Source organism: Trachypithecus francoisi, unplaced genomic scaffold (genome assembly GCF_009764315.1).
Source record: "Trachypithecus francoisi isolate TF-2019V2 unplaced genomic scaffold, Tfra_2.0 Lachesis_group21, whole genome shotgun sequence".
In the NCBI taxonomy this organism is placed as follows: Eukaryota; Metazoa; Chordata; class Mammalia; order Primates; family Cercopithecidae; genus Trachypithecus; species Trachypithecus francoisi.
In genome coordinates, this window is record NW_022681467.1 from 32,789,310 (window position 1) to 32,805,610 (window position 16,301).

Genomic DNA, 16,301 nt, shown 5'->3' on the forward strand with positions numbered 1-16,301 from the left:
GTGACAGTTTGCTAAGAATGATGGTTTCCAGCTGCATCCATGTCCCTACAAAGGACGCAAACTCATCCTTTTTTATGGCTGCATAGTATTCCATGGTGTATATGTGCCACATTTTCTTAATCCAGTCTGTCACAGATGGACATTTGGGTTGATTCCAAGTCTTTGCTATTGTGAATAGTGCCGCAATAAACATACGTGTGCATGTGTCTTTATAGCAGCATGATTTATAATCCTTTGGGTATATACCCAGTAGTGGGATGGCTGGGTCATATGGTACATCTAGTTCTAGATCCTTGAGGAATTGCCATACTGTTTTCCATAATGGTTGAACTAGTTTACAATCCCACCAACAATGTAAAAGTGTTCCTATTTCTCCACATCCTCTCCAACACCTGTTGTTTCCTGACTTTTTAATGATTGCTGTTCTAACTGGTGTGAGATGGTATCTCATTGTGGTTTTGATTTGCATTTCTCTGATGGCGAGTGATGATGAGCATTTTTTCATGTGTCTGTTGGCTGTATGAATGTCTTCTTTTGAGAAATGTCTGTTCATATCCTTTGCCCACTTTTTGATGGGGTTGTTTTTTTCTTGTATATTTGTTTGAGTTCTTTGTAGATTCTGGATATTAGCCCTTTGTCAGATGAGTAGATTGCAAAAATTTTCTCCCATTCTGTAGGTTGCCTGTTCACTCTGATGGTAGTTTCTTTTGCTGTGCAGAAGCTCTTTAGTTTAATTAGATCCCATTTGTCAATTTTGGCTTTTGCTGCCGTTGCTTTTGTGTTTTAGACATGAAGTCCTTGCCCATGCCTATGTCCTGAATGGTACTACCTAGGTTTTCTTCTAGGGTTTTTATGGTATTAGGTCTAACATTTAAGTCTCTAATCCATCTTGAATTAATCTTCGTATAAGGAGTAAGGAAAGGATCCAGTTTCAGCTTTCTACTTATGGCTAGCCAATTTTCCCAGCACCATTTATTAAATAGGGAATCCTTTCCCCATTTCTTGTTTCTCTCAGGTTTGTCAAAGATCAGATGGCTGTAGATGTGTGGTATTATTTCTGAGGACTCTGTTCTGTTCCATTGGTCTATATCTCTGTTTTGGTACCAGTACCATGCTGTTTTGGTTACTGTAGCCTTGTAGTATAGTTTGAAGTCAGGTAGCGTGACACCTCCAGCTTTGTCCTTTTGACTTAGGATTGTCTTGGCAATGCGGGCTCTTTTTTGGTTCCACATGAACTTTAAAGCCGTTTTTTCCAATTCTGTGAAGAAACTCATTGGTAGCTTGATGGGGATGGCATTGAATCTATAAATAACCTTGGGCAGTATGGCCATTTTCACGATATTGATTCTTCCTATCCATGAGCATGGTATGTTCTTCCATTTGTTTGTGTCCTCTTTGATTTCACTGAGCAGTGGTTTGTAGTTCTCCTTGAAGAGGTCCTTGACATCCCTTGTAAGTTGGATTCCTAGGTATTTTATCCTCTTTGAAGCAATTGTGAATGGAAGTTCATTCATGATTTGGCTCTCTGTTGTCTGTTACTGGTGTATAAGAATGCTTGTGATTTCTGCACATTGATTTTGTATCCTGAGACTTTGCTGAAGTTGCTTATCAGCTTAAGGAGATTTTGGGCTGAGACGATGGGGTTTTCTAAATATACAATCATGTCATCTGCAAACAGGGACAATTTGACTTCTTCTTTTCCTAACTGAATACCCTTTATTTCTTTCTCTTGCCTGATTGCCCTAGCCAGAACTTCCAACACTATGTTGAATAGGAGTGGTGAGAGAGGGCATCCCTGTCTTGTGCCAGTTTTCAAAGGGAATTTTTCCAGTTTTTGCCCATTCAGTATGCTATTAGCTGTGGGTTTGTCATAAATAGCTCTTATTATTTTGAGGTACGTTCCATCAATACCGAATTTATTGAGCGTTTTTAGCATGAAGGGCTGTTGAATTTTGTCAAAAGCCTTTTCTGCATCTATTGAGATAATCATGTGGTTCTTGTCTTTGGTTCTGTTTATATGCTGGATTACGTTTATTGATTTGCGAATGTTGAACCAGCCTTGCATCCCAGGGATGAAGCCCACTTGATCATGGTGGATAAGCTTTTTGATGTGCTGCTGAAGCCGGTTTGCCAGTATTTTATTGAGGATTTTTGCATCGATGTTCATCAGGGATATTGGTCTAAAATTTTCTTTTTTTGTTGTGTCTCTGCCAGGCTTTGGTATCAGGATGATGTTGGCCTCATAAAATGAGTTAGGGAGGATTCCCTCTTTTTCTACTGATTGGAATAGTTTCAGAAGAAATGGTACCAGCTCCTCCTTGTACCTCTGGTAGAATTCAGCTGTGAATCCATCTGGTCCTGGACTTTTTTTGGTTGGTAGGCTATGAATTATTGCCTCAATTTCAGAGCCTGCTATTGGTCTATTCAGGGATTCAACTTCTTCCTGGTTTAGTGTTGGAAGAGTGTAAGTTTCCAGGAAATTATCCATTTCTTCTAGATTTTCTAGTTGATTTGCATAGAGGTGTTTACAGTATTCTCTGATGGTAGTTTGTATTTCTGTGGGGTCGGTGGTGATATCCCCTTTATCATTTTTTATTGCGTCTATTTGATTCCTCTCTCTTTTCTTCTTTATTAGTCTTGCTAGTGGTCTGTCAATTTTGTTGATCTTCTCAAAAAACCAACTCCTGGATTCATTGATTTTTTGGAGGGTTTTTTGTGTCTCTATCTCCTTCAGTTCTGCTCTGATCTTAGTTATTTCTTGCCTTCTGCTAGCTTTTGAACGTGTTTGCTCTTGCCTCTCTAGTTCTTTTAATTGTGATGTTAGGGTGTCAATTTTAGATCTTTCCTGCTTTCTCTTGTGGGCATTTAGTGCTATAAATTTCCCTCTACACACTGCTTTAAATGTGTCCCAGAGATTCTGGTGTGTTGTATCTTTGTTCTCATTGGTTTCAAAGAACATCTTTATTTCTGCCTTCATTTCGTTATGTACCCAGTAGTCATTCAGGAGCAGGTTGTTCAGTTTCCATGTAGCTGAGTAGTTTTGATTGAGTCTCTTAGTCCTGAGTTCTAGTTTGATTGCACTGTGGTCTGAGAGACAGTTTGTTATAATTTCTGTTCTTTTACATTTGCTGAAGAGTGCTTTACTTCCAATTATGTGGTCAATTTTGGAATAAGTGCGATGTGGTGCTGAGAAGAATGTATATTCTGTTGAATTGGGGTGGAGAGTTCTATAGATGTCTATTAGGTCCGCCTGGTGCAGAGATGAGTTCAATTCCTGGATATCCTTGTTAACTTTCTGTCTCGTTGATCTGTCTAATGTTGACAGTGGAGTGTTGAAGTCTCCCATTATTATTGTATGGGAGTCTAAGTCTCTTTGTAAGTCTCTAAGGACTTGCTTTATGAATCTGGGTGCTCCTGTATTGGTGCATATATATTTAGGATAGTTAGCTCTTCCTGTTGAGTTGATCCCTTTACCATTATGTAATGGCCTTCTTTGTCTCTTTTGATCTTTGATGGTTCAAAGTCTGTTTTATCAGAGACTAGGATTGCAACCCCTGCTTTTTTTTGTTCTCCATTTGCTTGGTAGATCTTCCTCCATCCCTTTATTTTGAGCCTATGTATGTCTCTGCATGTGAGATGGGTCTCCTGAATACAGCAGACTGATGGGTCTTGACTCTTTATCCAGTTTGCCAGTCTGTGTCTTTTAATTGGAGCATTTAGTCCATTTACATTTAAGGTTAATATTGTTATGTGTGAACTTGATCCTGCCATTATGATATTAACTGGTTATTTTGCTTGTTAGTTGATGCAGTTTCTTCCTAGCCTCGATGGTCTTTACATTTTGGCATGTTTTTGCAATGGCTGGTACGGTTGTTCCTTTCCATGTTTAGGGCTTCCTTCAGGGTCTCTTGTAAGGCAGGCCTGGTGGTGACAAAATCTCTAAGCATTTACTTATCTGTAAAGGATTTTATTTCTCCTTCACTGATGAAACTTAGTTTGGCTGGATATGAAATTCTGGGTTGAAAATTCTTTTCTTTAAGAACATTGAATATTGGCCCCCACTCTCTTCTGGCTTGTAGAGTTTCTGCCGAGAGATCTGCTGTTAGTCTGATGGGCTTCCCTTTGTGGGTAACCCGACCTTTCTCTCTGGCTGCCCTTAAGATTTTTTCCTTCATTTCAACTTTGGTGAATCTGGCAATTATGTGTCTTGGAGTTGCTCTTCTGGAGGAGTATCTTTGTGGCGTTCTCTGTATTTCCTGAATTTGAATGTTGGCCTGCCCTACTAGGTTGGAGAAGTTCTCCTGGATGATATCCTGAAGAGTGTTTTCCAACTTGGTTCCATTTTCCCCCTCACTTTCAGGCACCCCAATCAGACGTAGATTTGGTCTTTTTACATAATCCCATACTTCTTGCAGGCTTTGTTCACTTCTTTTTCTTCTTTTTTCTTTAGACTTCTCTTCTCGCTTCATTTCATTCATTTGATCCTCAATCGCTGATACTCTTTCTTCCAGTTGATCGAGTTGGTTACTGAAGCTTGTGCATTTGTCACGTATTTCTCGTGTCATGGTTTTGATCTCTGTCATTTCGTTTATGACCTTCTCTGCATTAATTAGTCTAGCTGTCAATTCTTCCACTCTTTTTTCAAGCTTTTTAGTTTCTTTGCGCTGGGTACGTAATTCCTCCTTTAGCTCTGAGAAGTTTGATGGACTGAAGCCTTCTTCTCTCATCTTGTCAAAGTCATTCTCTGACCAGCTTTGATCCGTTGCTGGCGATGGGCTGCACTCCTTTGCAGGGGGAGATGCGCTCTTATTTTTTGAATTTCCAGCTTTTCTGCCCTGCTTTTTCCCCATCTTTGTGGTATTATCTGTCTCTCATCTTTGATGATGGTGATGTACTGATGGAGTTTTGGTATAGGTGTCCTTCCTGTTTGATAGTTTTCCTTCTGACAGTCAGGACCCTCAGCTGTAGGTCTGTTGGAGATTGCTTGAGGTCCACTCCAGACCCTGTTTGCCTGGGTATCAGCAGCAGAGGTTGCGGAAGATAGAATATTGCTGAATAGCGAGTGTACCTGTCTGATTCTTACTTTGGAAGCTTCCTCTCAGGGGTGTACTCCACTGTGTGAGGTGTGGGGTGTCAGACTGCCCCTAGTGGGGGATGTCTCCCAGTTAGGCTACTCAGGGGTCAGGGACCCACTTGAGCAGGCAGTCTGTCCCTTCTCAGATCTCAACTTCCGTGTTGGGAGATCCACTGCTCTCTTCAAAGCTGTCAGACAGAGTCGTTTGCGTCTGCAGAGGTTCTGCTGCTTTTTTGTTGTTGTTGTTTAGCTGTGCCCTGTCCCCAGAGGTGGAGTCTACAGAGACAGGCAGGTTTCCTTGAGCTGCTGTGAGCTCCACCCAGTTCGAGCTTCCCAGCGGCTTTGTTTACCTACTTAAGCCTCAGCAATGGCGGGCGCCCCTCCCCCAGCCTCGCTGCTGCCTTGCGGTTAGATCACAGACTGCTGTGTTAGTAATGAGGGAGGCTCCGTGGGCATGGGACCCTCCTGGCCAGGTGTGGGGTATATTCTCCTGGTGTGCCCGTTTGCTTAAAGCGTAGTATTGGGGTAGGAGTTACCCGATTTTCCAGGTGTTGTGTGTCTCAGTTCCCCTGGCTAGGAAAAGGGATTCCCTTCCCCCTTGCGCTTCCCAGGTGAGGCGATGCCTCGCCCTGCTTCAGCTCTTGCTGGTCGGGCTGCAGCAGCTGACCAGCACCGATTGTCCGGCACTCCCTAGTGAGATGACCCCAGTACCTCAGTTGAAAATGCAGAAATCACCGGTCTTCTGTGTCGCTCATGCTGGGAGTTGGAGACTGGAGCTGTTCCTATTCGGCCATCTTGCTCTGCCCCCCCAATATCAGTCTTTTATCACAAGGAATGAGTAAATTATGGAAGATTTCAGTGAAATTCCTTGTCTACTGGCACTGCCTTGCTTTGGGACCTCAGCTCTCCTCTCAGCTCCATGTTCCATCCTGGCTCCCCCACTTTCTAGTCTTTGCTTTCTACCTGCCTGTCCTGGGTAGTGCTGCCTGATTAAGCTTCCTAGGCTGGGCGTGGTGGCTCATGCCTGTAATCCCAACATTTTGGGAGGCCAAAGTGGACAGATCACCTGAAGTCAGGAGTTCCAGACCAGAGTGGCCAACATGGTGAAATCCTGTCTTTACTAAAAATACAAAAAAGTAGCCAGGCATGGTGGCACGTGCCTGTAGTCCCAGCTACTCGGGAGGCTGAGGCACGAGAATCACTTGAACCTGGGAAGCAGAGGTTGCAGTGAGCTGAGACAGCGCCAGTGCACTCCAGCCTGGGTGACAGAGTGAGACTCTGCCTCGAAAACAAAAAAGCTTCCTAAAGGTGACCTCTCTGATTCTGTTACTTCTAGTTCTTTTGATGTCATTAAAAATTCATTATTTTGCCTTTAAAATTTCCTACTAAAATCCAAGTTCTGATTGGAAGAATAAAATCTCTGAGTACTAACATTCTCTTTTTCTTTTTTCTTTTATTATTATTTTTTAAAGACAGGGTCTTGCTCTGTTGCCCAGGCTGGAGTGCAGTGGTGTGATCTCAGCTCACTGCAGCCTCAACCTCCTGGGCTCAAGCAATCCTCCCACCTCAGCCTCCCAAGTAGCTGGGACCACAGGCACGCACCACCACGTCCAGCTAATTATTTGTATTATGTTGCCCAGGCTGGTCTCAAACTCCTGAGCTCAAGTGACCCGTCTGCCTTGGCCTCCCAAAGTGCTGGGATGACAGGTGTGAACTACCACACCTGGCCTCTCTTTTTCTTTTTTTTTTGAGATGGAGTCATGCTCTATCACCCAGGCTGGAGTGCAGTGGTGTGCCTGGGTTCAAATGATTCTCCTGCAGCAGCCTCCCAAGTAGCTGGGATTATAGGCATGTGCCACCATACCCAGCTAATTTTTGTATTTTTAGTAGAAATGGGGTTTTACCATCTTGGCCAGGATGGTCTCGAACTCCTGACCTCATATGATCCGCCTGCCTCGGCCTCCCAAAGTGCTGGTATTACAGGTGTAAGCCACTGCACCCAGCCTCTTTTTCTAATTATATATATATAACCTATTTATCGTAGAACCTTTTTTTTTTTTTTTTTTTTTTTTTAAGACAGGGTCTCACTCTGTCATCCAGGCTGGAGTGCAGTGGCAAGATCACCACTCACTGCAGTCTACATCTCCTGGGCTCATGGGATCCTTGTACTTCAGCCCCCCGAGTAGTTGGGACTACAGATGCGCTTGAACCTGGGAGATGGAGGTTGCAGTGAGCCGAAATTGTGCCACTGCACTATAGCTTGGGCAACAGAGCAAGACTGTCTCAAAAAAGAAAAAAAAACTCTATATATCTCAAGACTTGGAGAATGAGTTTGCTCCTGAAACAGGGTCCAGTGTCCTTTCTCTTTTTACTTTTGAGACAGAGTCTCACCCTGTTGCCCAGGCTGGAGTGCAATGGCATGATCTCGGCTCACTGCAACCTCCGCCTCCCAGGTTCAAGCTATTCTCCTGTCTCAGCCTGTCGAGTAGCTGGGATTACAGGCGCCTGCCACCACGCCTGGCTAATTTTTTGTATCTTTAGTAGAGATGGGGGTTTCACCATGTTAGCCAGGCTGGTGTTGAACTCCTGACCTCGTGATCCGCCCGCCTTGGCCTACCAAAGTGCTGGGATTACAGGCATGAGCCACTGCGACTGACTGGTCCAGTGTCCTTTCTAAGTGTATCTACAAACCACATGAATAAATTGCTATCATGGCACTTGCGATCCTCCAACATAATGACCTTCTTATTAATCTATTTCCCTGACTGACTGTGGAATCAGCTCAAGGCAGGGAATGGGCTTTTTTTGTTTTGATTCACTGCAGCGATCCAAGCCCTTCATTAACTACAAAGAAATCGAAAGAAAACCATGCTGATATGAAGTATAATGATTAGCTGAAGTCAAAAGTGAAGGCCAACATGCTGGCTTTAAATGTTTTACTTTTATTTTTCTTTTTTTTTTTGAGACGGAGTCTCGCTCTGTCACCCAAGCTGGAGTGCACTGGCCAGATCTCAGCTCACTGCAAGCTCCGCCTCCTGGGTTCACGCCATTCTCCTGCCTCAGCCTCCCGAGTAGCTGGGACTACAGGCGCCCGCCACCTCGCCGGCTAGTTTTTTGTATTTTTTAGTAGAGACGGGGTTTCACCGTGTTAGCCAGGATGGTCTCGATCTCCTGACCTTGTGATCCGCCCGCCTCGGCCTCCCAAAGTGCTGGGATTACAGGCTTGAGCCACCGCGCCCGGCCTACTTTTATTTTTCATTGGTTTTCTACATAAAGAAAATGTACGGCTCGGTGGATTTTCACAAACCAAAGAACACCCTATAGCCAGCAACAGATTATTACCAGCATTCCTGAAGTCTCCCTCATCCTCCTTCCAGCGTAGCCTGTGTGTGTGTGTTTTTGTGTGTGTGTGTATGTGTGTCTGTGTGTGTTGGTAAATTGACAAACTATGGTTGTATATATTTATGTGGTACACAGTGATAACATGATTTTTAAAAATGTATCATACAGTAAAACTGATTTTGGTGGGGAGCATATGGTTCCGTGTGTTATAACACACACATACACATGTGTAACCATCACCACAATCAGGATACAGAACAGTTCCACCATCCCCTAAATTTCCCTTCTGCTACTGCTATCCCTTTTTAGTCACACCCTCTCCCCACCCTAATTCCTAGGAATCACTGATCTGTTCTCCATCACTATGGTTTTGTCTTTTCAAGAATGTCACACAACCGGAATCATACAGTCTATAACCTTTTCTGATTGGTTTCTTTCACTCAACACAATGCCTCTGCGATTCATCTCTGCTGTTGTATCAATAGTTCCCTCCTTTTATTGCTGAATAGTATTATACTTTTTGAGACGGGGTCTCGGTCTGTTTGTAGCCCAGTTTGTTTATCTGTGAAAAGTCTGTAATGTTACTACTCCAACTTCTTCCCTGCATCTAGCACAGTGCCTTATAAATGGTAGCTGTTCATTCATTACTTGTTGATTGGGTGAATGGGATTTAAAAGCCATAGAGGACTGAGCACAGTGGCTCATGCCTGTAATCCCAGCACTTTGGGAGGCCAAGGCAGGTTGACTGCTTGAGGTCAGGAGTTCAAGACCTGCTTGGCCAACATGGTAAAACCCGTCTTTACTAAAAATACAAAAATTAGCTAGGCAAACGTGGCACATGCCTGTAATCTCAGCTACTCAGGAGGCTAAGGCAGGAGAATCGCTTGAACCTGGGAGTCAGAGGTTGCAGTGAGCTGAGATCGTGCCACTGCACTCCAGCCTGGGCGACAGAGACACTGTCTCAGAAAAAAAAAAAAAAGTCTAAAAAAAAAAATAAAAATGTCAGCAGTAGTTATTCGAGGAGTCTGGAATTAGAGAAGATCAGTTTTTAATTTTTATTATGGTTTTGTTTTTACATTAATTTCATAATGTATAATTTATAAATATATGTAAATGTATTATATGTATTATAAATATAAATATAAACATGTTTTATAACCTATAATATAAAATTATTTGCATAATCAATAAATAATATGTTTAAAATATTTGTTAAAATGGAGGAATAAGTTGGATAACTCATAAAAATTGCTTGTGCATACCTTTAGCTCACCATTGAAACCTCTCTGGATGGACTGGATCAGCTTGTCAACAATGGCCTCATTGAGCGTGTCCTGTTGGGTCAGGTGTCTGGGACTGTCTGACAGGGGCTCACAATGGAGTCCTGGGACGTCAGGGATGTCCAAGTCTAACATTGAAAAGAAAGACACTGGATGATGCCTCCGTACTATGTAAAGTGATGAGGTTTAGTGGGGAGTACCTCTGGCTCTCACCTTTACTACTTGCTCTATGACCTTAACCAAGTCCCATCCTGTCTCCTAGATTCAGTTTTCTCAATTATAAATTCAATGTTCTCTAAGGGCCTCCTAAGCTACAAAAGCCTTTGGGACTAAGCTGTAGCAGAATGGTTAAGAGCATGGACTTTAAATCTCAGTTTGAGACTAGTTCGAATCTTGGCTCTACCACTTACTACTTGTATGACCTTTATCAAGTTAGTCTGCCTCCTGAAACCTGTTTCCTCATCTGTAAAACAAGGTTATTATAACAATTAAATGAGGTAATACATGCAAAGAACTGATCCCAGTAGTACTTCCCCTTTAACACCTCTTTCATCTGAAGATTTTTACCATTCTTTTTTTTTTTTTTTGAGACAGAGTCTCACTCTGTTGCTCAGGCTGGAGTACAGTGGCGCAATCTTGGCTCACTGCAACCTCTTCCTCCTGGGTTCAAGCGATTCTTGTGCCTCAGACTCCCAAGTAGCTGGGATTACAGGCACATGCCACCAGCCCCGGCTAATTTTCGTATTTTTAGTAGAGACAGGGTTTCGCTATGTTGGCCAGGCAAAGTCTCGAACTCCTAACCTCAGGTGATCCACCCACCTTGGCCTCCTAAAGTACTGGGATTACAGATGTGAGCCACTGTGCCCGGCCATCACTCGACTTTTGTATTCTTTTTGATTTCTTGAATGCCTCTTCTGCAAACTCTACCCACTTCCTGCCATACTCCTATCATCCACTAATTGCAATAATTGAAGCCATGTTCTCATTCTGATCTTTGCACAGGCTGCTCCTTCTGCCTGCGTTTTTCTCCTTCTTCTCCCCCACCTTCCCTTATCTATCTTTGCCTTGCTAACTCCTACTCATCCTTTAAGTCTCAGCTCCAGGATGCCTTTCTTGTATCCCTTTTTGCCCATTTTGGCTACGTATCCCCTAGTCACTAATAAACCGCTCTATATCCACTCTGGCTCCCCTAGCCCCATCACACTGATTACACTGAGTTCCATTTGCCTGTTCATCCATAGGCATACTGTGTCTGTTCTGTTCGATGCTGTATCTCCAGCTGCTAGATTAAGCTTAGAGCACAGGAGGGCTTCATTAAGTATTTGCTGAATGAATGTGTAAATGAATGAAGGTAGTTCTTCAAACACACCAGGATCTTTCCTGTGTCATGCACATGCTGTCCTGTCTATCTGTAGTACTCCCTATACTCACATGAGTTACTCTGATATCTTTCAGGCCTCCTTTAGGTTTAAATACCACTTGCTGTCTCATACAGGTGTTCTCTGACAACCAGAGTTTCAAGTAGGTTCCTATTGCCCTTATTTTTGGTGTCAGCCTGTTCTTCCATACTGCTTACTACAAGTTGTAATTACTTCAGTGACTGTCTGTTCACTCTTTTTGGTCTCTTTTCTGCACAATAATGTCAGTTCTATGAGGGCAGTGACCATGTCGGTCATGTCCACTGTTGGATTCCCAGCTACTGGTACTCAATAAATGTTTTATAGAATGAAAGTTATTCTGAAGCCCAATCCAGACCCCACCTTCTGCATGAAGTCCTCCCACTCCAAGGCATCCCACACTGCCCTTTCCCTCCTCAGAATCCCTCAAGCACTCAGGCTCTTCTGCAGAACTCAGGACCAACCTTAGTTTCCTGGACATCATGAACCATGTATGTCATCTTATTTTGCCAACCGTATTTTAAGGTCTCAATGTCAGGGACCAAATTCATCATCAAAGTCTAGTCAAGGGCTGGTCACCCATCAAGTACTCAATCAATATGTCTTGGCCCGAGTTGAAAATAGATTCTCTTTTCCCCTCCCCTCCGCTTTCTAGTCCTTTCTCTTTTTTACCTGTCAGTTCAATGCTACTGGAGCCTTTTTTAACAGTCTCTAAGTTGCTCAGCTCCAAATCCATACTTCCTGAATCATTGTCATGGGCATAGGGGATCACTACTTCTTCCTGACTACAGAGCCTAGGAAGAAAGAGAGGATGCGAAAAATTAGCTTTCCAGGACTGCTTCTGTCTCATCATTCATTTGAAAGCCTAAATGTCACTTTCTGAGAGAGGCATTTATTCAGCACCAATCTAGATTAAGTAGCTCCCACCATCCTGGTCCCACAGTTACCTTCTTATTTTTTTCATAGTATTTAACCATCACCTGCAATTACCTTGCTCATTTGCTATAAACTCCATTAAAGAGAAATCTTGTCTACATGGTCACCGTTGTATCCCCAGTACCTAGCATGTTGTCAGTCTCATTAGGAGTGAATGGATAGGTAAGAAATACTATGCTGCTGTTAAAAACAACGTTGGGTGTAGGTGGCTCACGCCTATAATCCCAGCACTTTGGGAGGCCGAGGCGAGCAGATCACCTGAGATCAGGAGTTTGAGACAAGCCTGGCCAACATGACGAAACCGAGTCTCTACTAAAAATACAAAAAATAGCCGGGTGTGGTGGTGCATGCCTGTAATCCCAGCTACTCGGGAGACTGAGGCAGGAGAATCGCTTGAACTGGGAGGTGGAAGTTGTAGTGAGCCGAGATTGCGCCACTGCACTCCACCTTGGATGACACAGCGAGACTCCATCTGAAAAAACAAACACACACACAAAAACCAGATTAAGGTAGAACACCTCGCCAGACTCCCTCTATCCTCCTTAACCTTTCTTTTTCTTTTTACCATAGCACGTAACACCTTCCAATATATCTTTCACTTATTTATGATGTTCATTGTTTGTCATTTATGTCCTCCTGCTAAAATGTAAACTTCATGAGGGCAAGAATCTTTGGCTGCTTTGTTCATGAATGTATCCTAGGAGTCTAGAACAGTGACATACAGAAGTGCTCAACAATTACTGGTAGAGTGAATGACTGAGCAGGTCTCTATTTACTGAATGTTTAGCATAGATTAATGAATGAAAAAGCAAGCTGTCAAATAATGGATATGACACTTTTTATTAAAACAAAACAATATTTTCACAAAAGTAATAAGTATGTGTCTATACACACAGAAACACACACACACAAATGCTGACATACGTGAAAAAAATGTATGGAGGCTGGGTATGGTGGCTCACTCTGTAATCTCAGCATTTTGGGAGGATGAAGAGGGAGGACTGCTTGAGCTCAGGACTTTGAGACTAGCCTGGGCAACATGGTGAGACCTCATCTCTACAAAAAAGGAAAAAATTAGCTAGGTATGGTGGCGTGTGCCTGTAGTCCTAGCTACTCAGGAGGCTGAGGCAGGAGGATCCCTTGAGCCCAGGAGTTTAAGACTGCAGTGAGCTATGATGGCACCACTGCACTCCAGCTTGATTGACAGAGACAACTTGTCTCTAGAAGAAAAACAAAAGCAAAAACACTACTTCTGGAATTCATTTTTTAAAATTATTTTTAATTTTTATATATTTTTTGGACACAGTGTCTCACTTTGTCACCCAGGCTGGAGTGCAGTGGTGCAATCTCGGCTCACTGCAACCTCTCTGCTTCCTGGGTTCAAGTGATTCTCATGCCTCAGCCTCCCGAGTAGCTGGGATTACAGGTGCCCGCCACCATGCCCAGCTAAATTTTTATATTTTTAGTAGAGACAGGGTTTCATCATGTTGGCCAGGCTAGTCTCAAACTCCTGACCTCAGGTGATCTGCCCACTTTGGCCTCCCAAAGTTTGGGGATTATAGGCATAAGCCACCGTGCCCAGCCAATAAAATAATTTTGGAAGGAAACCCCAAACCAATGAAGTTTGAACTTTGTCCTGTATGCATATATTTCTTTAATAAAAAATGAGTTCATTAAAAACAAACCCTCTAGAAGCAGAATGGTTGTGTTGTGTGGTAGATTGTATAATTGACTTCTTAAGATGCTTACTTAAGATGCCACGTGCTATGTCTCATGCCTGTATTCCTGGTGCCTTTGGGAGGCTAAGGCGAAAGAATTGCCTGACACTACGAGTTTGAGACAAGCCGTCTGGGTAACACAGCAAAATCCAATCTCTACAAAAAGTTTTAAAAATCTGATCTCTACAAAAAATTAGCTGAGGGTGGTGGCATGTGCCTGTAGTCCCAGTTACTTAGGAAGCCAAGGCAAGAGGATCCTAGAGTCCAGGAGTTGAAGGCGGCAGTGAGCTATGATTCCATCACTGTACTCCAGCCTGAGCGACAGATAGAGACCTTGCCTCTTAAAAAACAACAACCAGTGGCTCACACCTGTAATCCCAGCACTTTAGGAGGCTGAGGTGGGTGGATCACTAGAGGTCAGGAGTTTGAGACCAGCCTGGCCAACACGGTGAAACCCCGTCTCTACTAAAAATACAAAAAAATTTAGCCGGGCAGTGTGGTGGCATGTGCCTGTAATCCCAGCTACTCGGGAGGCTGAGACAGGAGAATCGCTTGAATCCAGGAGGTGGAGGTTGCAGTGAACTGAGATTGTGCCATTGCACTCCAGCCTGGGTGACAGAGGGAGACTCTGTCTCAAAACAAACAAACAACAACAAAGAAGCTGTTAATCTGTTTCCAAAATGGTTGTACCACTTTACATTTCCATCAGCAGGATATGAGAGATCCTGTGCTCCACATCCTTGCCAACATTTGTTATCGTTGGTCTTTTTCTTTTTCATTAGTCAGGTGTGGTGGCTTCCATCTGTGGCCCACAGCTAGTCACTAGGACCACAGATGCGAGCCACCACACCTGGCTAATTAAAAAATTTTTTTGTAGAGGTAGGGTCTTGCTGTGTTGCCCAGACAGGTCTCGAACTCCTGGACTCAAGTGATCCTCCTACCTCAGCCTCCCCAAAGCTCTGGGATTATAGACTGAGCCACCATCCTGGCTGCATATGCTGAGTTTATGGTGTAAATACTCCCATCATGGCCAAAATCAAGCTACCAATACTACCTTGGGAAGAGATGTGCAATGGCATACCGTCATATATTTCCATCACACAGTTTCAATAGATATAAGCAACCACAAAAGCACAGAAAATGTAAAATGTAGTGAAATAATTAGGAAATAATGAGTTTTGTTTTCAATATACTTTATTTTATCCTAAGTTGATATAATTTTCTAAATGGCTGTATTTAACCAATTTGCAAAATTACTGAAAATTTAACAATGGACTCTCTCAAGACAGTATGAGACAACTCCAGCACACCACTGGTTGGTTGTCTTATTCTTGAGTTGGGAGAATTCTTTATATATTCTACATCAGCACTGCCCAATGGAACTTTCTGCGATAATGAAGATGTCCTATAGTTTTGAGCTGTCAAATCTGATATACACTAGCTATCTGTGGCTACTGAGCACTTGAAACGTGGCTAGTACAAATGAGAGACTGAATTTTAAATTTTACTTAATTTTAATCCATTTAAATTCAAATTTAAATATCCACATAAGGCTAGTGGCTATAATAGACACAGAAAGAACTGACTCTCTCCCATGTGGGATAACATTTGGGACAATAATAACGTTAATAAGAGTTATATTGTGCATACTTGACATGTTCATAAAACTGTAGTTAAAAGCACAGATTCTGGAGTCAGACTGCCTAGGTTCAAATCTGTTTCCTTCTCTTTAAAATGGGATTAGCCTGTAATCTCAGTACTTTGGGAGGCTAAGGCTGGAGGATCGTTTGAGCCCAGGAGTTCCAGACCAGCCTGGGTAACAAAGTGAGATGTGGTATCTACCAAAAATAATTTTAAAAGATTAGCTGGGCGTGGTGGCGCATGGCAGCGGTCCCAGCTACCTGGGAGGCTGAGGCAGGAGGATCGTTGAGCCCAGGATGTCGAGGCTGCAGTAAGCTATGATCACACCACTGCACTCCAGCCTAGGCAACAGAGCAAGATACCGTATCAATAACAAAGGAAAGAAAAGAAATAATGTTTGTAGAGCGCTCGGCAGGGGTTATACTGTAAACATTCAGTAATTGGCGCCAGTTATTAGAGCGGTGTTCCTGGGTGAGCCACTTCCGTGATAAGCCTGTAAAACTGGCCTAATATGTTCTCTATGAGTCACTGCATTGCTCTGCAAATCAGATAAAACGTCACTCGTAGGTCAGTTATTAACAACCCAAGTGATAATCTTTGGAAAAAACTGACATAATTTTCTTTCTTTTTTTTTTGGTGAGACGGAGATTTATTCTTGTTGCAAAGGCTGGAGTGCAATGGCGCAATCTCGGCTCATCGCATCCTCTGCCTCTCAGGTTCAAGAGGTTCTCTTGCCTCAGCCTCCCAAGTAGCTGGGATTACAGGCAAGTGTCACCACGCTCGGCTAATTTTGTATTTTTAGTAGACATGGGGTTCCACCGTATTGCCCAGGCTGATCTCGAACTCCTGACCTCAGGTGATCCGCCCGCCTCGGCCTCCCAAAGTGCTGGGATTACAGCCGTGAGCCACTGCG

At 43.2% G+C, this 16,301-nt stretch overlaps 1 protein-coding gene across 6 annotated transcripts in view; it reads right to left on the reverse strand.

The window, feature by feature from the left end:
- MROH8 (maestro heat like repeat family member 8) overlaps positions 1-16,301 on the reverse strand; it is an 85,220-nt gene that overhangs the window by 68,155 nt on the left and 764 nt on the right. For all 6 annotated transcript variants that reach the window (XR_004431224.1, XM_033186364.1, XM_033186361.1 and 3 more), the window contains exons 2-3: positions 11,766-11,887; positions 9,679-9,824 (exon numbers count right to left, since the gene is read on the reverse strand). Coding sequence is in view for 5 of the 6 variants with exons in the window: in XM_033186364.1 (XP_033042255.1) it covers positions 9,679-9,824; positions 11,766-11,887 (268 nt within the window). In the remaining variant the exon portion in view is untranslated. The remainder of the gene's footprint in view (positions 1-9,678; positions 9,825-11,765; positions 11,888-16,301) is intronic.